Here is a 26,667-nt window from a genome sequence, read left to right as displayed (position 1 = left end):
TTGGGGCTAAATCCAGACCATGTAGCCTACCACTCAATGGATCGGGCCTAACGTGTGGACGCCCAGATCGTCCCATTTCTTTTTGGTCCAGCCCTCCCCCCTTTCCCTTGCGTCTCACCCACACTCTGCCTATCAACAAGAACTTTTCAAGGGAGCATGCATGCAGCCCATAACCGGCTGGACGGTGAACCACGACGCCTGCCAAGGACACCTTGCGTTGTAATAGATTAGATGCAAACAGGCGAATTGTTTTCTTTTATACTACAATTATCTTGGGGGCCACACACGGAAATGACAGCCCAGCAAGTATTCGCTCCTTAGCCAGGACAACTATTTTCTACATCATAGAAACGTAGGTAAAACACGGGTTTGACGAAGGCGTATGTCTGCTTATGGATTGTTGCGTTTTACAATTATAATGGTAGGCTACATATTGTGGGGGTTGTTGTTTAGCTTTTCGAATGAGTAAATGTATTGTATCTCTTGCCAAAAGTTGAACTTTTGAAAACTAGGCTACCGAAACGACATGATCCCGAAAGTGACCTAAATGTCACTTTCTGAATATTGCAAATTATTAAATCTAAATTATCCTGAATGAAAGGAAGGAAGTACAATGGCTAGCAAAATGCAGCCATTTACCAGAAAAGTGTTTTTAAACAATCATTATATTTTCTTTTTTCTGAAAGCAGAACCAGGTAGGCCTACGTCTAACTAATGTGATTAAACGAATTAGTGATATGCCTTCAGGCATACATTGACACATGTTGCCTCCTTATTAGACTGCCAGCAGACAGGTAGTCTATGAAGGATTCGTAAGAATATCAAAACGAGCGGCAGATATGGAGGGGCAACAACGCAGGGGTCCGTCCTCCAGACGGTACATGAGACGGAAGAGGCGGGACATGATGCATGTGTGCAGGTGATGTGTCTGGTGCTCGGAGTCCTTGGGGATCACCTGGGGAGTGTCTGCCCTGACTGACGGTGAGGTTCAAACACACGATGCTCCTGGGTTCTTTATAGATTTCGGGACACAGCAATGTATCAGTCAAAGTAACGGCTTAAGGCAAGATGTTGATGAATGACACGGTGAAATTGTAAGATAAAATATTGGATCAAAGAAGCTGTGCATGAAATCTGTAAAGGTCAACAAGCGTTTATTAACGATAAGAATGCATTCATTATAATTTGATTCAGTGTGTGTTTGTGCGTTTGTTGGTGTGTTTAGTGTCTAGGTTACATCTTGAGTCATTCCCAGGAGCGTCTCTTGACCAATCTCAACGCAGGAAGCTTTTGGCTGTCGCCAATGGCACCCTTGAGATCAACTGCACTGAGCCAGGTATAATACACACACACACACCACACACACACACACACACACACACACACACACACACACACACACACACACACACACACACACACACACACACACAAATAGTTGACCAGGATACCGTTTTATTTTGACATTTAATCCAGAATGCAGTGTGACTCATATTAAATTGAAATCGACTTCCTCAACCATGTCAGATGAAAAGTCACATTGGGCATTGTGTATTGTTGTTTTGTTTTGCCACAAGCCCTGCACAAATGACACAAAGCAGCGCTGTTTTGGTAACAAAGGCAAAGGACTCCATGGGCAATCGGATTCAAACCTATTTCTATGTCTTACGGAAAGTAGGACAAATTTAGATAGTCAAGACTGCAAATAATTTTTCTGGTTTGGGGGCTCAGCTATGGGATCCAGGGTTGTTATCCCACATGTTGTTCTGTGCGAGAAAAGAAACATTGATATGGGAGGAAATGGCTAGAGAGACGGCTTTTGTTATCATCAGATATCTTAAGTAGTATGACAACAATGAAAGATAAGATCGATGATTGGTCACACATGTGTTTGTAGGCTAAGATTTTTTTTAAATGGTTTATCTATATAGTACATATATATTTATACATTGTATATGGGCAATTTTGGCAAAACTAGCCAAAATGCATTTGTCTATTTAGTCCTTGCATTAATTAGCAATAATTACACTATAAGCTTGACATGAATAATTCCCACATCGCCCACTGTCCCCAGGAGAGCATTCACAAAACAATTTTTTCAGATCAATGGCACTGAGCATCAATAAACAGACAATTGTGAAAATGATAAGAAAATAGACACTAAATAGAGAGCTACACTAAATAGAGAGCTACTCCAAAGTCTTATTTGAATTAAACATAATTACAAAGATGCAGGCATTGATGATTTTATTATTTTATTGTGGCTTGTATTGAGAGATTATATCCGTATCTTTAGATTCACCAAAAATGTGTTGCATGTCCTCTAGCTCATCAATACATACATTGCATGCAAGTTTATATTTGTATTCAAATGTTTAATTGGCTAATATAAGATAAGATATTACTTTCTTAATCCTAGACAGGAAATTTGGGACTCTCCAATCCCCCCCCCCCACCTATCTGTGTGCGTGTGTGTGCGTGTGTGTGTGGTGTGCGCTGTGTGTTGCATGCGCGTGTGTTTGGCACAGAATCAGTTTTGAAATGAAGCATGCTGATTCCTTATGGTGATAACACTTTACATTGCAGCGCCATAAAAAGGCATTAATTCACACACAATTAAATGAATGAAAAATGATGAATGGACTCACATTGAATTGGCCTCCACTTCAAGTTGACCTATATACCGACCTACTCTCAAGTGGTCTTTCAACACATCCCGAATAATAGGTCCAATAGAGAGGGTAAACCTAGTAGCAAGGCAAGAGACACATTTCAACCAGACACTTTTAATTCCGCAACTTCTTCCATGGTTCAATGATGTAGGCTGAATTCAAAGCCCTATGTTCCTTTGAAATGCTTGATTTTAGTCCTCAATTGCTTTATACATTTTTGATTATGAATGAATGAGCATGAATATCAGATTTCAGATAAACCTTACCTACTAGATGATGGATATTAATAACATGTAAGATTGGAACATAGATGGCATGCCTATTTGGGAACTAAACGTACAGGTTTTTTTACCTGTTACTGTTTACCGATGTTCATGATCCTTTTGTGGAACAAGATTGCTTGAGAAAAATCTGCAAAAGTACCAGATATGCATACCATGGATATCTCTGCTCATTCACAACACATGTATGTTTCACCTCCCTAGATGTCCATGTGATTACTGTTCAATGAATACGCTTGTCACGAATATCATGCAGTATCTGTATGTATTTCTTTGTGTGTTTGTGTGTGTGTGTGTTTGTACATGTGCGTGTGTGTGTGTGTGTACATACGTGCGTTTGTGTGTGTGTGTGTGTGTGTGTGTGTGTGTGTGTGTGTGTGTGTTTGTTTGTACGCACTCACTGTGTGTGTGTGTCTGTGTGCACGTACGAATGAGCTTCTATCTGTTTGTCTGCCTGCGTGTGCATGCGTCTATTTGTGTGTGTGTGTGTGTGTGTGTGTGTGTGTGTGTGTGTGTGTGTGTGTGTGTGTGTGTGTGTGTGTGTGTGTGTGTGTGTGTGGTGTGTGTGTGTGTGTGTGTGTGTGTGTGTGTGTGTGTTCAAGCCATTCACCAGTTCCCCACAGACGTCTTCTCCAACAGCCAGAGGAGGCAAGGAGCTGTGGTGCTGCACATAGTGGCAGTGAGTGACTCAATGCAACTTCATTAAGATGAACTGAACCACGTGAACTCTTGTTTCTGCTTGACCCCTTGTGTGTACTGCTGCAAAGCCAATGTGTTCATTCTCTCTGTGTACGCTGTAGCTCTGTCGAATAATGGGCTAAGTCTCTCATGTCTTCTGCCCTTCCAATGTCGTCTCCTGATCACTGCTCTATCCTCCGCTGCCTTGAGGCGTTTGAGACCCCGATGACAGTAATTGCCCTTTCAATATTGACGAGAGAAGCCTCTAGATTGATGTGAATGCATATATGATGTAAAGTTAAACGTCTTAGACCTGTACAAAGATGTATTTACAAAGATTATATTATCTATACAGAAATATTCATCTTGTTTGTTGAGATTTGTTGTAATTTTGCGGATCTGCGTTATGATCAGGACCTTGGCCTTCACCTTTCCTCTTTTAGTCGCTCCCCGTGCCCTGATGGTAACAGCCCCATCATTTGTGTTTTGAGCGACACCTGCGTTTGCCCTACGATGACACCTCTGTGAAAACGGTCTATTCATATGACAGAATGTTGGGCGTCAGGTAAATGGAGTGTAGTGACAGTGACACGTCTTGTCGAAGCAGCACAAGCCAAAATGATTCACATACCTTGAACCGACAAGAGGATGTGAAAGGATGACGCAGTGAATGAACGCTAAATTGTCAGGTTATATGCGGTTATATTTGGCATGACAAACAAGAAAGCATTAGTCAATAATTTTTTTAGATACTTTTTCTAAATATCTTAATCAATATATTCTGTTTTTCTTTCTTCGCTTATCCTTTTTATCAAGACATGCAAAAACTGAATGACTGCTGTGTTCCGTTCGAGCTAATCTTGATCTAGAGCTATGGCCGAGAACGTTGTCATCTTTAGATGGAATATCTGCCCTATCTCTGGTGTTTTTTATGTTGCTCTACAGGCTATGTACATGTTTTTTCGCGCTGGCAATCGTGTGCGACGATTACTTTGTTGTTAGCCTGGAGAAGATCTGTGAGGTAACGAAACTTCCTGGGCTTGATCACTACTTTAAGGAAATAATTAATTCATGGGACAGCTTGTATTCCTCAGAATAACATGGTTAAAATGTGTTACCTTAGGTTCACATTGGAATGTGAGCCATTCATTTGGGCATTGAATAATCTAGTCTATTCACCATGTATAAAACAAATCCCAACGCTTTTTGCTCCCTCTCCAGTCCCTGAAAACATGTCCTTACATAAAACTGTGCCAAATAAACTGTTTATCTTGTTATTTCTGTGTGTGTGTGTGTGTGTGTGTGTGTGTGTGTGTGTGTGTGTGTGTGTGTGTGTGTGTGTGTGTGTGTGTTGTGTGTGTGTGTGTGTGTGTGTGTGTGTGTGTGTGTGTGTGTTTGTATCCTATACAGAAACTGAGCCTTACCGAGGATGTAGCAGGAGCCACTTTCATGGCCACAGGAAGCTCTGCGCCGGAGCTTTTTGCTTCTATAATAGGTATCAAACACACTTCCATTCAGCACATCATCGCACAGCAGAACCAAATGAAACGCTGTTCGCTGTTCCCTGTACGTTTGTGTGACCATGACAAATGAAGGGGGATTGCAGAGTTTAAACCCCTGGCGTTGTCTTCATGTTGGGAATGATCCCTTCGTCCCATGGTTCTGACGCGGGATTATGCTCCAAGGCAAAAACGGTTGGAATTCACCGTGGGATAAAGGACAAGCTCGCTTGGCTTAGGCTCAGCTAAGTTGTAAATTATTTTCCACAAAAAAAAATTCTCTTTCAGTACGTGTTCTCCGATAAATGAGGGCACACACAGGCAGAAGTTTTTCACTCTGCTTTCCCAGAAGAATATGAGGGAATGAAAGCAGAAGATAAGAAAGAGAGAAACAAGAGAGTGTGAGTGAAACACAGGATGCAGGATAGAGCTATTGCAGTTCATGCTCAACGTCTGTGAAACCTTCTCCCCCTGGATATCAGATCCGCCCCCTCCTTTTCTGCCTTCAAATCCAGGCTAAAAACCACCTTTAATCCCTAGGCTTTCTTGTTTCTTCACCCTGCAATCCTGCTCATGTTCTATATTTCTGTGTTGTGTGCCCTAATATCGAAGGTTTCCGTTTATTTACGTTTTATGTAATTATGACTATTGGTTCAATGTGTCTTTTGTAAAAAGAAAAATAGTTATCCACTTTACAGCAGTCTGGTCAGTTTATGCTGCGTGAAATCGTGCTTTATAAATCAAATTGACTTACTTACTTTACTTAAAAAACATTCAGAAGATGTGTTACATCAGGGATTTTAACATAGCAGACTTTCTGTGTTTTGTTCCTGATACTAGAAAACTAAGCAAAGGTTATCCATGCCTCTTAAGTCGTAATCACGTGGGTGTGGGTGTAATAGCAGGGGGTGTGAGTGTGCGAGTGCATGTGAGGGCTTATTGGTGTGGGTCTTGTGGTTAAATCACAAGACCAATTGCTCCAGTGTTCCTCCACTAAGCCTCCGGTTAGCAAGACCAAAACCAGAAAAGCAGAAACAAATTACCATAAAGACCTAATAATCAAGTCAAGAAATTCCAAACAACAATGAAACCAAACCAGGAAGCATCTAAATAAACAAGACCTATGTCTTATTCATACTTTCATTTGTCCATTTAACCTTTATCTTTCAGAGCTAGAGTTGTGACTACTGTGTTGTAGTTTAATGAGGCCACAAACAACTCTTAAACATGATAGATCTCCTCAGACCTGCAATATGTGTGCACGGTATTGTGTTCATAAGAAGTATAGTGACTTTGATCAATATCTTCCCTCAGGGTAAAGGTTCTTCTGCCCATTCTGAGAGAGTAAATATGAATAACGGCAAGATTCAAAAGCTTTCTAGGCGTACCGTACTGCCACACTATCCATGAGGTCATTGTAACCCTTCTATCTGCCAGGTGTTTTCATAACGCACGGTGATGTCGGGGTCGGTACTATCGTCGGCTCGGCTGTTTTCAACATCCTTTGCATCGTTGGAGTCTGCAGTCTATTTGCCGGTCAGGTGTGTGGCTAACTGCAGTCTATTTGTGGCTATCAGCATACTTGCTGTTCAGGTGTGTGGCAATCTGCAGTTTATTCTCTGGTCTGGTGTGTGGCTATCTGCAGTCTTTTTTCTGGTCAGGAGTGTGCCTTACAGTATAAGGGTAACAACAACTAGAATTAAAGTTGCTCATTGTTCTTTGGCAGTACTTCTGTTGTACTTTTAGATTATTTCTTCCATCAGATATCCAAAGGATGTTGGTTATTTTAAGGATAAGTAGGCATAGATTTGCACCCACCGATATACTGACCGATTTATATTTTGTATTTCTTGTCTGCTATCTGCGTACATTCATACATTGTTGAAATTAAATTGGAATTTGTTTTTAATTGATCTGACTCTTTCTCTTTCTCTCTCTCACCAAAGGTGGTCCACCTGACTAAGTATGCCGTTTTTCGTGACTCATTTTGCTACACATTGTCTGTTCTGGCCCTCATGGCAGTGAGTATAATATCCTATCCTAAAGCTAGTATTTGACATGGTGTTCAGCTGTTCTTAAGATAATGAATACAATTAATTTCCCTGACATGAACACCCCTCACTCTTTTCTTAGTTTATCTATGATGGACGGATAATGTGGTGAGTAAAATTGACTATATTTCTTACTTTTTCTAATGTTTTTTAACTGTTCTTGTTTTTTATATCAGAGGCAAAAACATTAATATTCTGCATCAAGCCTTCCTCAGAAAATGTGTGTGCTTGCCTTTGTGATGCATTACTTTAAAGGTCTATTGCCCTCATAAAAATCCAACAGGACACATGAAATATACTTAAAGGTCTCATGGCATGAAAATGTCACTTTAAAACGAGCACTAGGTATCCTGCTCCGCATTTGAAAAATTAAAGCTCAGACGCTCCAATTTCGAATTTGGCCCCATATGTCGTCATAAGGGGCCAGGTTACCTCCCCTTCTCTGCTTTGCCCACCCATAATATTTGCCCCGACAATAAGACAATGAGCTACTTCTTTTTTATTTCTCCCTGAAATAAAAACTCCCTGAAGTACATGAACCGTGACATGGAGGAGAAAGGGATTGTTGCCCACGACTGTCTCCTGCCGGAGCCCCTGTCTGCCGCCTTGCCATTGTGATACATCCACTGTAAAAGAGCGCACAGTACCGTGGCCGCAAGCTGCTCAGGGCCACACCCCCACCCTCCTCCTTGACCCGCCTCTCTCCTCGCGTTTGGGGGAAGCTCAATGTGAGACTGGCTCGTAGTGGCTGTAATTCTGCACCACGGCTGAATTTCGGCAACGTCTTCAAATACTGTGTTAGGGGCCCACTAATGTCTATATAGCATCCATAAAGTAGCATGCCATGGGACCTTTAACATCACCACACAACATCCATTCTTTATTGATGAATTTAGCCACACAACGGTCTGGATTACCCGCAACCTATTTTCTTGTCTAAAAGGTTTTGTCTTGATATCCTCTGATTGGTTGCAGTGACATGAACTTGATGTAGTTCAAATCAACTCACTTGTCATTTGGTCACCTCCTTGGTTAATTGCAACCAATTTTTCAAAGTCTGTTAATAAATACTGTGTGTGTGTGTGTGTGTGTGTGTGTGTGTGTGTGTGTGTGTGTGTGTGTGTGTGTGTGTGTGTGTGTGTGTGTGTGTGTGTGTGTGTGTGTGTGTGTGTGTGTGTGGGGGGGTGTGGGTGTGCGTGTGTGCATGTGCATGTGCGTGTCTGTATATGCCTCACGGTGTGGGTGTGTGTTCCAGGTGGGAGAGTTTGGTCCTCGTCTTCATGTATGTCGGATACATCCTCGTCATGAAGTAAGGCCACTGGGGTTCAGCTCATGTTGTTCTCATTTCGGGGAAAGACCATCAAATGTCAAGTATTTTGCATTTTAAGTTTTTTTCAATTGCGAACAACAAGAAATCTACAGAACTTTATCGCACTTTTTGTAATTGGCAGCTGAATTATCTGAGCGTGACAGCTGGCTGACGGGGCCAACTGCGATCAGCCATCAGGGTCCAGCAATTTCCGACAGACTGATGTGACAACCTGAAAGAAAATTATTATTATTTATTTGACATATTAATTACCCCCTTGTTTTATTTCCTCTGCTGGGTGTTTGTGCCTACGTCTGTGTGTGTGTGTGTGTGTGTGTGTGTGTGTGTGTGTGTGTGTGTGTGTGTGTGTGTGTGTGTGTGTGTGTGTGTGTGTGTGTGTGTGTGTGTGTGTGTGTGTGTGTGGGGGGGGGTGGGTGCCTGTGTGGTTGTGCGTGTGTCAGGTTCAACAGCAGTATTCAACGCTTTTTTACCAGGGGTGGTTCGGTAAAAGCCATAACCAATGGCAACGCAGCCTTCAACCCGGATGACTATAGTTTCCATGGCGACGGCAATGATCCCACCAAGCGCCTATTACCAGAGGGTCAGTAAAACACCCTCTCTATACTAAGATCAGAGTTTCCCCAGATCACACACGGCCGGGCCATGTTTATTTGCTATTAGGGGGGGGTTGTGGTTGGGCTGAGCTATTAAAGGTGCACTATTTTGTATTCCATGAGTGTGCCCAAGGCGCTGAGGCGTCACTGTAGATGGACTCAGCCTGCACCCCAATGTTTTGGGGAAAATTAAATACTCTCAGAGTGGGACGAAGGAACAATGAAACATATGGATGTAGTCGGCTGTGCGGCGCTCCATTAAAAGTCACACAATATAAATGCGGCAATAACAACGTTAGTCTGTGGTACTTGATCACCATGCCCAGCTGTTGTCAGGTGCTGCTGCTCTGCTGCCCTCTAGTGGTCACTGCTGGAGTCTCCTCTGGCTGTCACGCAGAGGGCTTTGCATCAAACCCCCCTTTAACGTGCGTTAGGACTTGACTGAAAATATGGACTGAAATATCTCAAATATTTCAGTCCATGTGTTCATTCTGTGTGTGTGTGTGTGTGTGTGTGTGTGTGTGTGTGTGTGCGTGTGCGTGTGTGTGTGTTTTAGGACCTGCAAATAAGATGACATCGGGAGAGGAGGGAAACCATGAACAAGCACTTAACTCACCCTTCAGAATCCCTGGTAAAGGAACTGATTCTCTATCTGCAAAAATAAATATAATTGGCACAACTTAATGATGATTGGATTATTACCACTGTTTGTCCTAGGAAGCCCCCTGGAGATATTCAAGTGGCTAGTCTCCTGGCCAATCCTCTTCCTACTCTCCCTCACTCTCCCTGATGTCAATCAACCACGCTGGGAGAAATATTACCTGGTTTCCTTTTTTGGCTCTACTGTGTGGATAGCGGTCTTCTCTTATGTCATGGTGTGGATGGTACGTGCTACATCTGAATGGTGGTGTTTAGTTGAGGTCGTCCTCTACAACTCAATTGGTGGAAAATGCAGTTTTTTTTTTATTATATTATGAGATTTGTAATGCAAAATGCTTAAAAATATATATATATTCCGGCCATTTAGCGTTACAAACCATTCACATCTGAGTCAGAAGCTTACCAAACACTGACACAATCCCTTCAGTAGTGCATCACTTTTACAGCCATGAAGTTTGTTATGTCGTCTGTGTAGTCGCTTAGAGGTAGCTGTCATTAGCATGTGTGTTGAGTTTGAAGTGTGTCGTGCTTGACACTTATACCTTGTGTGACGTGCGTGGTACGTCTTGTTGATTTGTCCTGGGTTCACGTCAGGTGACGGTGGTCGGCTTCACCCTGGGCATCCCAGACGTCATCATGGGCATCACATTCCTGGCTGCCGGCACCAGTGTCCCGGACTGCATGGCTAGCCTCCTGGTGGCACGACAAGGTACTGCAATGTGTGCGTGTGTACCGGTGAATAAAACGCTTTGTTACAATTGGTCCACCTGTGCCCTATATACTGCCCTAATAAAGTCATATTTGTAGTCCAGCCATACTGTTCACAGACGTGACTTCAAAGGGGACCGGGCTGACAAACATCAAGAAAATGTCACAGCATTTAGGTGGTCACCATTTTGTTTAATCCGAAATGTGAGTGTAAAAATCGGGTTCCCCACATAGTGAACTACTCAATACCCATAAAAGACCACAACAAAGATTTACAACTTACAGTCATTATTCCCTCAGTATCTCTTGATTCCTAGAGGTTTTCACTCATTGCATTGGATTGGTCTTTGGATTCATCCAATGGAGATGACCGGGCCGGGCCATATGGGTTATTTATGCAAAATAAACCACAGGTGGCATCCTCTTGTTTGCGTGACAATACACGTCACACCAATGGATTTCCTGCCCATAATTAGTGTTTGAATCCCCCCTATAATTGTTTGCTAAATAGTGCACTCTGTGGTGGTCACAGCGTATGGGCTGGCAGTGGCCAGGGAGGTAGAGTAGGTTGATTAGCCGCCAGAAGGTGGCTGCTTCCATCTAGGCTACTCCTCGCTGAGTGTGGCGGGGTCCCCGAGCACTCCACTTAACCATAACTGCTCCTGACAAGCTGGCCGTTGCTGGCCCATACTCGACCCCAGTGTCTGAGTATGGGTGGAAGCCGAGGTAATAATCGTAAAGCGCTCGTGAGTGGCCACGGGCTGAAAGCGCTATATAAATGCCCTCCATTTACCATTTATGTCGGGAACGAGGGAACATGTGAGCCAATTCGAACATAGCCAGAGTGTACTGTATAGCCACTGGTACGAGGGACAGAGTTGAAGGATGGTTATAATATCAAAGAGATATCTAAGTTATGGATGCCTTAGTTAATGACAACGCTGGTCGTTAATTATGTCCGCACTTGATTAATAAATATAAAGTTTCAGTAATGTAGCATACACTGTCAATTGTGTCGACATCAAAACAGCCGATCTTGTTGGTTGATCTTTTTTTCATCTTTTTGCCGAGAACTCTTACATTGTGTACAAAGATTTTTTTTCTGTATATTTTTGAGTATTTTTATTCTCATTTAGAAAAATGTATACACTAAGGACTTCGAGCAGTAGCTCCTCAGACCACCAGTGGATTTTAATTTAGACGAAACACAAGCATTCAAAGCAAACAAAATAGCCATAGTAAATGGCAGAGCATGACCTATATTTGATGCATTGGATTTTGAAACAAACATTTTGACATTAAGCCCATCTCTCGCTCCGTCTCCGTCCCTCTCTCTGTCTGTCTCACTCCCTCACTCACATATCCTGTCCAGGCCAGGGTGACATGGCCGTGTCCAACTCTTTGGGCAGTAACGTCTTCGATATCTTGATTGGCCTAGGAGTTCCCTGGAGCATCCAGACCCTTGCTGTCAGCATGGGATCCCAGGTGAGAGGCAGGCTCGTTGAATTGTTCAAATTTCAGATGCACCCATCTCGTTTTCAAGGGGGTCCTTAACAACCTAAACTACGATCACAACATATTAAGAACATATTTCTTAACAAAAAATTATTTTAAAAAGCAACAATAACAGTTGTTGATGATGTTGTCCCCTTTGAACTCCCAACTACTCGTCTCTTCCTTTCCCTGATACATCATCTGTAAGGAGTAAGTCTGTGAACAAACAAACCTTGTCCACGTCCCTGCCGGTCTGTTTTAACCACCTGTACTTCACACCCACATTCCTATTCATTTCATTGATTTGCCAGTTGTTAAGGGTGCTTCAAACAAAACGTTTCAGGACAAAATTACCCCCACGTATTTCGTTAGGTTTCACTTTCCTGTAAAAACTATATCAAATAATACATTTGAGGGAGAATGCCAAAGACAGGATGGACTGAAAACACACTTGGTTTGCATAGCCTGCGGAGATGGTTGTCTAAAATAGTCTAGTGTCAAAACACAACAAAATTGTTTTCTAACACAATGCATTGAGATTCCAACCATGCTAATTTATGAATGTGACGTATTTACTTTCATGGACACAAATATAGCACAAATCAAAGCAGTAATATGGAATATATAATCCACATTTTTTTCTAATTTGTGAAGGATCTGACATCTTTTTTTTTTTTATTACTCCAAAACTGGCAATTGATGTTGAATGAATACTTAATACTCGTACTCAATATTTAAATAGACTGAATTTAAGTCATCCACCAGATTCTGCTCAGTTAATTGTACTCTTGGTACTTGGCTCGGAGCTGCTTTGTGTAAACTCTGGATTTAGTGCTTAAAGTGCAGGTGCTTAGGGGTTAGTATTGGACCTTGGGTATTAATCCTGTTTATCGGTCCTAAAGCCAAGGCCCATGGGTAACGTTGGCATGAGAAGGCCAAGCTAAATCTTCCTAAATGTTCTGTTGGTACAAGAATTATCCTCTCGCTCTTCTCATGGGAGAATAACCATATATTCTACTGAGAGCCTGAGTGGAAATAACTTAACGAAAACCTTGCGGGGTAATTAACTAATCCTAGGTATACAGTGAAGTAGGCTGGTAAGCTGTGCTTTATTTTAGTGTCTATTTTGTGTTTATTTTACGCCTCCACTTTGGTCAATTTAAGTGTTGTTTTTTTTAAATGTGAATAAATATGACTTGACTGTTGTGTGGTGGCGCATAGAACAGCATGCAAATGAAGCATCAGTATTTTAAAAGTCTGTAATCTCAAAAGGTTTGCAGAGCAAAAAAGAGTTTAGGCATCATAAAGGAGCCCTAAAAACGACTAAAGGGAACTTACCTAATGAAATTAATTAACTAATCTGAAAAACTGGCAAGACTCACGCATTGGCAGACAAACAAACAAAACCAAATAATGAATTACAAGTGACGCAATCAACTATTTGAAAATCAACGATAATAAGGTGCTGAAAAAGGAGCAACTGAGGCCATCTGCTGGAATGAATAAAAACTACACATATACCAACAGATTTGAATAGTTCAAAGTGGGACACAACATCTGCATTCCCATCTTTCAGGTTCTGATCAACAGCAGAGGGCTCTTCTACTCTGTGGTGCTACTGCTGGGCTCTGTGACCCTAGCTGTAAGTTACTAACCCCACTCCACACGTGTGTGTGTGTGTGTGTGTGTGTGTGTGTGTGTGTGTGTGTGTGTGTGTGTGTGTGTGTGTGTGTGTGTGTGTGTGTGAGAGAGAGAGAATTGTCAGAACATAGTGCTATGTTCTGACAATGTACACATTTGATGTTTATTTAATATAGGGACCCTTATCATTGGTTTATATACTAAACCTTCCCTTGTTTTCAGGTCCTTGGTATCCATGTAAACGGATGGCGCCTTGATACTCGTCTAGGGGTGTATGTGCTGCTACTCTATGTCATCTTTCTAACCATCTCCATTTTAATAGAATACAATGTTTTTACATTCATAAACCTGCCCATGTGTTTAGAAGGATAAGTGTATAGGTGTGTGTGTGTGTGTGTGTGTGTGTGTGTGTGTGTGTGTGTGTGTGTGTGTGTGTGTGTGTGTGTGTGTGTGTGTGTGTGTGTGTGTGTGGTCCCAGTCAGTCCCTGATAAAGCTTATTGTATCACACACATCTGATGGTCAAATGTTCTTATACAGCTGTTAGGCTACATGTAGCTCCAGCCTGCCAATATATAACTCACACTCTGTGTTTGTGTGTTTGTGTTTGTGCGTGCATGCATGCCTATGTGAATATTTGTGAATTTGGCTGAAGAATTTGACAATTTCTACGTTGAATGTTGGTCTGTATCTTAGCATTGTAGGGCTAGATTAGATATTTTGTAATACCATGACAATCAAAGGACATTATACACAAGATGTGTATGATAGCATCTGCCAACTGGCTGAAATTATTATATAAGACTAAATTTGTATTCAAAGAAATTTGAGGTAATACGATTACATGTATAAAATATCCTTCCAGTATACATGCTTGAACGTTTATTTCCGAGTTAATATCTGATCTGTGACGGATGAATAAATATCAGGTACCCTGGTTTGAATGCCCTGGTCTGTCCTCTTTATGCCAAAACACTTTAGGAACTGCTTTACTGAGCATTTAACTAAATTATTTTAAAATACAAGGACAGCAAACTTTCATTTGTTTAGTGCTTAGTTTAAATGTGTTACTTGCATTAGTTTTTATGCAATGACCAAGTATTGCTAAAACAGAGGTGCTGCTATCCTTTGTTTTTCATTTGTTCAGGCTGGCCTCAACTCATAAAAATACACTGGAATTAAACTAGTGAAGCTGAAGCAATAATGTTTCTAGGCATTATGCATTCAGTTCAATTGTTAAACAATATTTACATTTGGATTCCCAAGGACTGTCTTTAGGACTGCTTCTATTTCAGGTATCTACTTTTAGTACCAATGTTGTTGTGTTTCAGCATACATTATATGGAAATGTATTGCGAACTTTCCTGAATCCCGTGGGAATAAATTGAATAATTGAATAATTAATAAAAAAAAGTAAAGTTTGTGTGTGCATATATTTACTCGATATAAATCTGATGATCTGAAAGAGAAATGTGTTAGAAAAATGCAAGTTGCTGACATACTGCTTCAGGACATGATTAGGGTTAAGTTACCCATGTTTTTGGGTTGCGATGATCGGTGTCGTTCTCGCGAGATAATGTGTATTCACGCAACAGGAAATCAAATGGGTTTGTTTTCGTCGCCCTGTCAAACGGCTCACACTTCAGGTGAGTCATGTTGCTGTGTGCTTATGATGCGTTCCAGGACACTTTTTAGCCCGTAAATTAGAGTAGGGTCCAGCTGTTTCTGTCATAATAATGATCGGAGGTAACTTCCGGCGATAAATACGTTTATTTGTCTATAGAAAATAATCTGACTATATGCTCTGTAAAGTGACCTTGGGTGTCATGAAAGGGGCCTCTAAATTAAATGTATTATTATTATTATTATTACTAGCCTAAAGGGTCACTTTCGTTTAAGTTTAGATATCAAGCTTCCCCATAATGCCCTCAATGCCCCATTTGACGACTTTGGGAGATTTTGAAACAAACTATTAGGTGTGTGTGTGTGTGTGTGTGTGTGTGTGTGTGTGTGTGTGTGTGTGTGTGTGTGTGTGTGTGTGTGTGTGTGTGTGTGTGTGTGTGTGTGTGTGTGTGTGTGTGTGTGTGTGTGTGTGTGTGCGTGTGTGTGTGTGTGTGTAATATGTATGAAGGTGAACTATGCTGACCGCTGCCCGAGTTGCTAGAAGATCCGTGGTGTTCCTACGACGCATGACTACGTCTCGCGTCGATTTAGGTGTGTATTTTCCATCATACTCATATTCACAAGAAGACAGTTGTGTCCCAGCCAACTATTTAGAATTGTTGGTTAAATACCCCTTTTACCATCAAATACATTTATTAAGGAACTTAATAAAAACTCATGATGATCCTATCTTACCTGTTTGGGCCTTTTAATATTTCAGCACTGTTCATTTTACTTTGCTGTTCAAAATCCTTGGGAGTAAACAAATAAATCTGACGCAGAGTAAAAGCATAATTGAGCTAATAACTATGTTTTGGTTTTTAAAAGCTTCTTTGGAATCATAAAGCGCATGGTAATCAGCTCTTCTTTCAACGTTGTGAGAGTGCTCATCCCTCTTTGGGCTATTCTACAGAGTAGATCCTAATCATACATTATGGTTCCACTTTACCCCTGGGGCCCTCTTTGTACAAAGCTGTATGCTATCCAGTTAGGTACTCTGATTTAGATTCAGATGAACACAAAGGAAACATTCATTTTTTGCAGATACTCAAATGCTTGTGAGAGAAATTAAGGCCTATAATCATAATTGCACCAACCACAAATGTAAGCGCTGCACGGCAAATCAGCCACATATCAGAGAGCCTACAGCGACAGATCTCACTCTCCTAACAAATGGTTGAAGCTTTGTTGCCTTGCAGGCAAAGAGTTGATACAACAGTAGAAGTGTCTTCCTTTGTCGCCTGTTGGCACAATTCAATTGTTTGTTTATCATTGTGTGTCTATTGTCTATTGATCTAATAAGTGATTACACATTGTCCATGTTTGTACTTGGCCGCTACTCTCTCTTCAAAGACAAAACAAAACCTAAAATATATAATTTGAAATGAAAGGTGATGTTCACAATGTTTTTTAATGGTAGGATACAATGTCAATAATTACCCTATATTTTCCCTCTATCTATATGTTACTAGTTATTGGTAGTTTTTGGCTACAAGGTGACAATAACACCCCTTCCCCGAAATGAAAGGGAACAAATTTTGTCTCCCAGAAATCAGCGAGAAGGCATTTTTTTTACATTTTGGTAGTGGACAGGGACTTGCTCAAACAGAACTTTGGTTAATCAGTCTAGCAGTTACCTGTTAACCAGAGTCATCCACACACCAGAACATTAGCAAACCAGATATAAGACTGATTGGGAACCAAGCACAGAGTCCAGCTAGGGTACATCATCTAAAGTCTGGAGCATACAAACTCCACGCTTATTTAAACCGTGCTGTGTTGACTACGGTCGGACGCTTAACTCAAAATCCGTGGCCACATCACGGAAACACGCCGATATCCGTGTGTGAGCCACGGAATAACATTGTCATTTACTTGCATTGGAGCAAATTCCGTGGCCACATCACGGACAATTGAAGTGATTCCGTCAGACCATCACGGATTTTGAGTTAAGCCCCCGCTGTGGTCAAATGTGGCACACACACAGATTGAAACGGGAGCACACACACAGATTGAAACGGGAATCTGTGTGTGTGCCAGGGAATATCATCGTCATTTACTTGCATTGGAGCAACTTCCGTGGACACAACAAGGACAATTTAAGTGTTTCAGTGAGACCACCCTGGGTTTTGAGTTAAGCCCCCGTGGTCGACTCGCTCGTTGAAACGGGGATCCGTGTGTGAGCCACGGAACAGCAGCGTCATTAACTTGCATTGGAGCGAATTCCGTGGCCACATCACGGAAATCGGCGTGTTTCCGTGATGTGTCCACGGATTTCGAGTAATTCGTCCGTAGTAATTTCACGGATTCCTGTGAGACCATGTTGTTTAGCCAAGCACACAGTGAAGTCACAAGGTGGTTCGTGCTAGACAAACTACTAACATCATTTCTGTAACACCTCCAATTTAAAGACTTTACAGCATAGGGACCATCCCTGTTTTGCATTGTTTACATAGTATAATATACTAAGTAAGCAATACTTATTGGTTTATGAATGTATTTCCTTAGGACACCAACAGGCCACGGTGGTCATCCTGCCCAGTGCTCTGGCAAATGACTTCGAAGCATTCTGCTCAAGGAACCCCGCCGCCTTGTCACTGCTTTATCGCAGCCAACCAGGAGAGACCTCTTGCCTTCCAATAGCCTCCAATGTTGATACACGGTAATGTACACATATCCTAAAATGATCAGTGATTGTCAGCAGAATCAATCGTATGTGAACGATACCCATTCTGTGGATCAGTTATACTGGCACATGCTTATGTGTGTGTGGCTGATGGCTGGTTAGAGCAGCCTCACCTAGCCCCGAGTCACGCTGATTGGACTCTGGGGCTGGGGGAGTAATCAATGGGCACAGGTTGAACCACGCAGGAAGCATGTTGCACCTTCTGTCTGTATCATTACACTCAACCCTCGACAATCAGCTGGGTTGCAGCATCTGCACCATGCGTCCACTGAAAAGCATGGGGTTTGGGCTTATGTCTGGAATTGGACTTGCAATTTGTGTTTCAAGGGCAATTTAATTTACTTTCATCAATTATGATATTGATTTGTTATAAATAAATATTATTATTGCAATTGGATATTTTGGTGTCTGTTCATGTATTTACCATGAGTGACCTATATGCTGCCATAATTCCCTTTGAATAGACGCATAACCAACATTTTTGATTTAGCCTCTTAAATATTTAATCAATCAATAACCATACAAAATGTGTTCTCACATGTCACTCACTCTTTCTTTCTTATTTTTGTTGATTCATTCTCATTGTCTCCCAAATCTGCAGGAGCTATATTTCCCTGTACTGTGTGTTTGAGAATGGCCGTCTGCAGAAGACTGTCCCCAGTCTGAAAGGTTTCGGCGATGATTCAAGGTAACCCATGGACAGGACGAGAGACGGTGTCAACAGCCAACCAACGGGGCAGACTATGTCTAGCTAGCTAGGAGGTACAATCTGTTTTTGAAGTCTCAAAACCTTAGCTTCAGTCTCCGAGTGCTTCCCAACCGCATTCAGATTGGATATCAGCACACGTCTGACCTTACACCTTTAAGCCATTTTATAAAAGGTAGAAGGTTGATATGGTGTCAATGATCAATCAAGTGAATGTAGTCTAGAATTTCTCAGCCCCACTGTTATTGAACCCCTGAACATTCTGCTATGATACATTGGTGGAGCCGCTTTAGTCAGTCAGCGCCTGAACTGTGCCATTGGGCTGATGGTCTCACCCCGCCTATTGTCTCCCGGTCCCCCAGAGCTGGAGCAGACACTGGGGTGGTGCGGTCAGAGGGGCCGGGGGCCTGCTGGCCAGACATGGTGTTCTTCTATCTGGGCAGCAGCTTTGGTTTTGAGGCCCGTCTCAGGGAAGCAGGAGTTCCTGACCGGAATGTGGAGCAAGGCAAGAACGGCATGTACAAGGTATGGGCAAAGTCAAATAATTAAAAATGAATGAATGATTGGGTACTTCTATGAATAGATTTTAAGATTAATCATTATCTCATCTTAATAATGTGGTTTCATAAAGATGGAAGCACAAAATAAGATACAAAAGGTTCTGTGTGATTGAACCTCTTTTCTGTGCTGTTACGCTACAGGTCAAATTTTATTCAGACACTGAGTGTGTGTACGTGGCTATGTATGCGTGTGTGTATTTGTGTGTGTGTGTGTGCTTGTGCTTATGTGTGTCATGATATTTGCTTGTGTGTTTTTTTTACGAAGACTGCAGTCCCCTGTGTTCCAGTGGGAGTGTTTGACTGCCCCCTGGTGGTCACCATGCGTCCGGTTCCTGCTGACATGGTGACCACTGCTGCGAAAATAACACACCTCAACCCACACGCCCACGGAGCTCCTATACACATAGGAGACCCAGGTACACACCTTAACGAGCAGGATGGATTTATTGTACAGTCTTTATTATATTATGTTATGTTTACGGACGTGAATGATGTTTCGGGGCAGGAGTCAGACCCAATACAGTAGCCATTGCCAAGGCAACTGAGAAACAACTAACCGAAGGGGGTTCACTTTGAGAGTTAATTGCCCCACAATACGAGTATATTTTGATGGTATATTTTATCTTTTTGTAACGAGGGCATTGGGTTTAATGGCTGACTGATTTTTTCTACAGAATGCTGTAGTATAAATGTGTTCACATAAAATTATATGAAAACAATTATTTGGATTTAGGTAGTACCCAGTATAGTGTGTGTGTGTGTGTGTGTGTGTGTGTGTGTAGCTCTCCTAGGCATACGAGACCTGTCCCGGCCAGACTATGGGGACCCAGTAGAACGCCACGCTGGTGATGTGCCAGTCTTCTGGGCCTGTGGGGTCACCGCCGTAGAAGCAATACGCAACAGCAGTGAGTCAACCATGCTCTCCCCTAACCTGCATCACATGCCTGCATAAGGAAGCTTTTTTACAATTTGGTTGTAGGTCATTCATCTACTTTATGCTCTGGTTTAAGCCTACACTTGATACGTTTTTTAATATAGGGATTTTTTTGGTCAATATGTTTCTTCCATATTTGCAACTCATTAAAAAAAGGTATAAAGGTATTTTATTTTATTCATGGTTATGTGCTATGGTACCTGAGATTTTTTTATGTTTCCAAAATAAATTCAACAAAGAGGAATATTTCTTTGCCTTGTTAAGCTATTTTCACATTAAGTATTAATAAGACAAGTTTTTGCCTTTGGCGAAAAGGCAAAAAAATGTCAGAGTAGCTCCAAGTTGTCCATTCGATATGAGCTGACCTCCAGCATAGTAACTGTCATAACCCTCATGATCACTGTCTTCTTTGTCCATTTTACTCATCTTGTTCCAGAACCTCCTCTGGCCTTCAGCCACTCTCCAGGCAGTATGTTCCTGACAGATATCCCAGACACCCCCCTTCCAACGTCCCAGCTGAGCCCATGCTGCTTCCTGATCTCCCAGGATCCCTTGCTGTACAGCCTGGCTTCAGAGGGGGCTGTGGGGAAGATAAGGCAGCTGGAGAAGGTGATTGGAGAAGACCCAGGTACAGTGAAACATGGAAACATTTACATCCATAAATTATTTTTTGGAATGAATTTCATGATGAATGAATATTATTGTTCATATTTCTACCTTATCTACTGTATCTGTTGCTTTCATTTACTTGCCTAGCAACCCAAAACAATTGGTGCCAGCCAATAACAGCTAACTTATGCAATGAGTGTGTTTAACCCACAGGGGGCTATTTGAGTCCATATTTATAATGTACAATGTTTCAAACTTTTTCTATTTACATCGAGATTTATTGAAGATGTTTTAGGGTTTGGTTTTTTTTCGAAGAATTTCAGTTGAACGATGTATGTAAGAATGTAAATTGTATGTAAACAGAGGGGTGTGTTCACAGGTAATCGCGGCATCAAGGCTCTTTTTGTGCAGGATGAACTTTTGCGTTCCTGTCTTGCCCTTTCCCACTCTACCTCTGTTGCCATAACAACTGGTTTCCCCACACACTACATGCACAGGTATTTATTATAATAATAATCATAATTGTGTCTCTCTTTCAAATGTGACTCGAAGATATACTTGTTTCCACCTCAACCCACTTTGAGTGGAGTCTATATGATAAGGCATACACAACTTTATTCATGTTACTTCTGCTCCTGTTGATCCTCCCCCCCCCCCAGCCCACCTGATGAGACGGACGGCCCACCGGGGGCCCTCGCCATGGCAACCATGTTGATTGCCCTCGGCAAACAGGTCACCATGGTAACGGACAAGAGAGCTGTGCAGCTGAACCAGGAGCTGTTGGAGGAAGCTGTGAGGACAGGTGGGGATACTGCATCACAGAGACCCCCTCCCACCTAATGACCCTGACTACTGCTCCATCCATTCATGGCTGGAAGGTTACCAAAGCAGTAGTTTCTAGTTTATTCCACTGCTCACCTGTGTGTGTGTGTGTGTGTGTGTGTGTGTGTGTGTGTGTGTGTGTGTGTGTGTGTGTGTGTGTGTGTGTGTGTGTGTGTGTGTGTGTGTGTGTGTGTGTGTGTGTTGGAGTAAGTTTTTGAGTATTAAGTAAGGCTTTGTAATGCAATAAAGTTGCATGATATCACTGTGTTGCAGTGGGGTCTGTACTGTCAATAAAAATATATTGTCCATAAAAAGTACTTTACATTCTGACCAGCAGACCCACGTTTTTGGGTTACAATATTGGAAATTAAATGAACAGAAATGTATTTGAATCTATGATACAGCCATGTGACCGATCGCCCAACTGCCGTTTTAGGTGTTTTGAAAACCACAATCCCATTGGTCACTTTTGAAGACAACGGGCCCGACTCCGCCCTCCACTTCCTGTGTCACGAAGGAGACCCCACAAAGCCCAGGTCAGCACACGGGACACATTCACACCAGACACATCCACCAGCATGAACGATTCAGAAAGGGCCCACTATGTCCTACATGGACCCTTTTGACTGAGGCTTCATCGTAGGACAAACACAAGTGATGTCCTACGATGACACAGACCCATAATGAGTGTTAACGCCTGTGTTTGTCCAATGACGACGCCCCCTGGGAAAAAGAGCCTATTGTGGGTTGTTTTGATGAACAGGTTTGACCACTTGGTGGCGATAGAGCGCAGCGGTCGGGCAGCAGATGGAAACTACTACAACATGCGGGGGGCCAACATCAAGCATCTGGTGGACCCCATCGACGACCTGTTTGTAGCCGCTGCGGACCTACCTGGAATCACTACTATAGGTAGCCTGATTAGGAACACACAATGTCTTTAGACTTCAGTGATTTACATAGTATATGATAATAATCTCTCTCTCTCTCTCTCTCTCTCTCTCTCTCTCTCTCTCTCTCTCTCTCTCTCTCTCTCTCTCTCTCTCTCTCTCTCTCTCTCTCTCTCTCTCTCTCTCTCTCTCTCTCTCTCTCTCTCAGGTATTGGTGATGGTGGTAATGAGTTGGGGATGGGCAAGGTTAAGGAGAAGGTGAAGGCCCTGATGCCAAATGGGAGCCTGGTAGCATGTGATGTGGCAGCTGACTACGCAATTACGGCTGGTGCGTTCATGGTTATAAGTAAACCACAACTCCATGAATCACCTCTTTAACAAGCTGATCCCGTTTATGCAAATTATGTCATGAAGCTGTGATCATATTGTCCAGGCCTGCCTGCGTTATTTCACCTCTATTGTTCTCTGCACACAAAGATAACTTGTACTTGAAGCACCATCCAGTATCCTGCCATGCCAATTATATTCAGACTCAGTATGGGTCTGAATATAGTGTCAGGCTTAACACCTGACACTAACTAACTCCCACCTCAAACGCAGTTTTCCCCGTTCATTACATTTCCGTAGTTAATACTTGTGCTGTCCTCTACCATCTTGGATGACGTTGAGGAGATCAATGGGTCAGTGGCACAGCTGACCACCGTGTGTGTTCTTGTGGTTCTGCCCTCCTCCAGGAGTGTCCAACTGGGGGGGGTACGCGGTGGCCTGCGCCCTGTACCTCCTCTACACCTGCCCCACCCACCAGCGTTACCTATGCAGAGGAACCGAACCAGCAACTTCCCCCGGACTGCTGGACAACCTTCTCACCTCCCTGCCCTCTGTGGACAAAGTGAGAACAAACAACAGCTGGACTTACAATAGTAGTCAGTGTTTATCCTGTGATGATCTGAGGTTCAGAGTGCTGGAAGGTCCTCTTTCACTGGGACTCGGATGTGCTCCAGTAGAAGTGAAAGAACTCGTTTAAGAAAAAAAACGAGTTTAGTATAAATTAAGTCACTTCAAAAGTACTTGGTAACTTTTTTAACAAAGCATATGAAAGCCTTTCTTGAATTTTGTAGATTATTATTATTTATTTTATGACGAGTCACTTGAGTGGTTGTTTACTGCCTAACCGATCATGGCCCTCAGGTTAATTCAGTGTAACGAAAGGTGATTTGTTTTCGCTGTTGAGTGAGATGGGTGGGCTCTTTAACTAAATGCCTCCTTATATATTTTTTTATACTATAACACTAAAAAGGCTACTTGATGACGGTCCACTGAGTAGTACAGTTGTAATAAGAGTTCCTTTCAGCCCTTCTCATTGATCACCTGACCACATGTGACTCCATCGGTTCCCTCTCTCTCCAGGAGGAGGCGGTGTTGTCCAGCCTGGTGCGGTTAGGAGTGCGTAGCGGCGGGACTGGTAACTTGGCCATGGAGGTGGACGCTCTGCCCTTTCACCCCACTCACTCTGACCTCGTCAGCAGGCTTGTGGCGCTCACGCTAGACTCAGGCGCCACCGGCACGCCCTGAACGCCTCCCAACACCCTCAAGCAGAAAGAAGTACGTTTAAAGGCAATGTCATGTTTTGAATATATTCTGAGGCACCTCCCCGGTTCTTCAACAGTCATTGTCTCACGTTTTCTGATTGAAAATGATACCTCTACTTCTTTTAAAATGACTGAAGGAAACCGCTTTCTTGGTTTGGTTTATCCAGAATCTGAGCTCAATATGCGATCATGTTTAAGTCAACTGTCCGCTACGTTAAATCAGAAGTAGTCTTGTCTTCAATGTTAATGATTGTTTAATACTGTTTTATCATTTTGACTGTTAGTATCAGCCAGTCTCTTAATTCAACATTGTTTCGTAATGTTGGACAAGACATTTGGCATAAACGTTATTAAGACCTATTCAAAATGAGGGTCCTAGAAATTAGATCGTAGGAATGAGGTCCTGAATCAACCCTATATCGCAGGAAGATTAGACCTAGGTTGGTCCTTGAAAAGGGCCTGTACCAAGTTTTTTATTGGATTAATTTAATTAGCACGTTAGTAATGGGTCAGCTTAGCTCAGAAGGTAGTTTGATCCCCGGCTTGTGACTGTGTGTATGAACCGTTGTAAGTTGTTTCGATAAAAGTCTGCTAAATGCCTTCAATGTAAATGTAATAAAGAAAAAGAATTTAAACAAAAGTGTAAAAAGATTCCTAGAATATGATACATTACTGACCTAATAGTGTGTATTGATCGCAAAATGTAAAATTAAGCATTGTAGATAGAAAAAAAAAAATGCATTAGCAAATGAAACAATACACATTGAGTAGGTTACTTTCAAGAAAGGGGACATACCAGTCCTCTGTGTTCCTTATTCACTTAGCGGCTATCTTGGTATCATCTTGGTTAAACAATAGGACGTGGGGGGAGGGAACATTTGGCTTTCAAGGCCCATTGTGGACTGTTCCACATAGTTGGTCACATTTAAAAAATGTGGATCTCGCCGAGATCATCATTGGCTGAAAAAATGTGGGATTATGTTAGTACGTAAGAAAATAAAATATATAACAAATCTAGTCGTTTTAACATGTTTCAATGCCGGAATATTACATATTCTAATTCTACTTTTAACACACCTACTGTGTCATTGGAAGTACTAAGCGCCCCTTAGTGTTTAAATGAAGTACTACGTTGACAAACGATGACGCAAGTAAAGCCAAACTGTAGACTGGGTATCCCCGCCCATTCGAGAAGGGTCCTGCTGCAGGCTTGGGCGTTTCCGTCATGACACAAGAACGCCCTTTAGGCGTTCCTGGTAGCGTTTCATCGACCAATCACGAGGTGTTTCGAAAGGCATACTGGGTTTCGCAAGGCATACTGCGAAGCACAGTCGCAAGACATACTATGCTTTCCTTCCTTAATGGCAATTTTACCTCTCTCATTAGATTTAGCAATCATGGAGCCCCCACTTGGCTAACGTTAGTTCTATGCTACCCGTACTTGAAACTGCTGTTTGAGAAAATCTAACTAGCGTATGTTTAGGATGTTGACAGCCGTGCGAAGAAGAAGGGGTTCGGTGTTGACGGTGAAAGTTAGGCCGGTTTATAGCAGCGTTGTCGTTTATTACCGGTCATTGACCGGAAAAAAATGAGGAGGACCGACAATTCTAAATGTCCCCGCTCAGAATGACCAGTGGCGACTGGTCATTAGGGGCAAGCCGCTACTCTCACAAGAAAAAAATAAAAGAAAATATATATAAAAACTAAAATATATATTTTTTATATATATTTAAAAAATAATCTCCCCAGAAAGTACTATAAAATAATAAGTTTGGCGCTTTTATGTAATTTTTAGTCTACCCTGGCTTGCTTCTTCCGGCTGAGTTCGTCTGGAGGGGCAAGAGGGGCTCTAGCCCCACCAGCCCAATGCAATGTGTATTGGACTTGAAACATTGAAATGCGCATGCTCGGAGTGTTCCTCTGTTGAAGTGGACGGAGATTATTTTACTTCGTGATGGGGCTAGCCCAATATGTCCATGGTGTGGACTTGGGACCTTTAAATATCCCAGGATGCATTTTGCATTTCGCATTCCTGTTTTAAAATATCAGTGTGCTAAGCTATAAAATAGGCTATATAGGAACATTTTAAAAGTATAACAAAGATGGAGGCCTATTCAACATATTTGCATACCATCATTTTAAAATGAAAAAGGGGTTTTGTTTTACATAATTTGTTTATTGTATAAGTCGCTGATGGAGGAAACCCTAACCCTAACCCAATAAAGTCATAACAATGGTTATACTTGACTTTATAATTCGCATGAAATAGAAATATGAGTCTTCCAACAGAGGATATCAACCGGACTTGAACCCCGGTCTCCAGGGGGTTAGCTCACAGCTCTCTCCACTTCCCAATGAGATTTATAATTTAAATATGTCTGAGGTTATATATGACGTGTGTATTTCTATTATTGTGTATTTACATTATTTCCCTTATGTTTTTTTTCATGACGACGAATAAAATACGACACTGTTACCCCTTACATTTTATTTGACAAAGACAACAGTGTTACCCTTATATTTTTTTTCATGACGACCAATAAAAAACGACAGCGTTACCCCTTATGTTTTTTTCCCCATGATGACGGATGAAAAACAACAGTG

The 26,667-nt window shown here is 42.0% G+C and overlaps 2 protein-coding genes across 4 annotated transcripts; both read left to right on the top strand.

Moving 5' to 3' along the window:
* Window positions 1-902: 902 nt before the first annotated feature.
* slc24a4a (solute carrier family 24 member 4a) lies at window positions 903-14,549 on the top strand. The gene is given in 18 exon segments (XM_030357130.1): window positions 903-911; window positions 942-981; window positions 1,226-1,336; window positions 3,556-3,632; window positions 4,577-4,588; window positions 4,590-4,652; window positions 5,042-5,126; window positions 6,568-6,671; window positions 7,077-7,151; window positions 7,264-7,289; window positions 8,437-8,490; window positions 8,952-9,091; window positions 9,661-9,735; window positions 9,822-9,988; window positions 10,359-10,473; window positions 11,845-11,957; window positions 13,543-13,608; window positions 13,830-14,549. Coding segments are annotated over 18 exon segments (1,482 nt in total). The 3' UTR covers window positions 13,980-14,549.
* Window positions 14,550-15,182: 633 nt separating this feature from the next.
* On the top strand, window positions 15,183-24,812 carry dglucy (D-glutamate cyclase). Of its 3 annotated transcripts, none has more exons than XM_030357005.1 (15): window positions 15,183-15,251; window positions 15,737-15,819; window positions 17,776-17,929; window positions 18,555-18,641; window positions 19,022-19,184; window positions 19,485-19,635; window positions 20,002-20,124; window positions 20,590-20,781; window positions 21,142-21,259; window positions 21,422-21,564; window positions 22,021-22,120; window positions 22,348-22,496; window positions 22,683-22,802; window positions 23,209-23,363; window positions 23,882-24,812. In XM_030357005.1, the coding sequence occupies exons 2-15, from the start codon at window positions 15,744-15,746 to the stop codon at window positions 24,044-24,046; spliced, it is 1,896 nt and encodes a 631-aa protein (XP_030212865.1). In that variant the 5' UTR covers window positions 15,183-15,251; window positions 15,737-15,743; the 3' UTR covers window positions 24,047-24,812. The 3 variants fall into 3 exon arrangements, with proteins under 3 accessions (XP_030212865.1, XP_030212866.1, XP_030212867.1); XM_030357006.1 differs by lacking the exon at window positions 15,183-15,251 and adding an exon at window positions 15,265-15,351; XM_030357007.1 differs by lacking the exons at window positions 15,183-15,251; window positions 15,737-15,819 and having other exon boundaries at window positions 18,555-18,715.
* Window positions 24,813-26,667: the final 1,855 nt, after the last annotated feature.

This window comes from Gadus morhua, chromosome 5, assembly GCF_902167405.1.
Source record: "Gadus morhua chromosome 5, gadMor3.0, whole genome shotgun sequence".
In the NCBI taxonomy this organism is placed as follows: domain Eukaryota; kingdom Metazoa; phylum Chordata; class Actinopteri; order Gadiformes; family Gadidae; genus Gadus; species Gadus morhua.
Note: the sequence above shows the minus strand (reverse complement) of the source record. Positions and strands in the feature narration are given on the sequence as shown.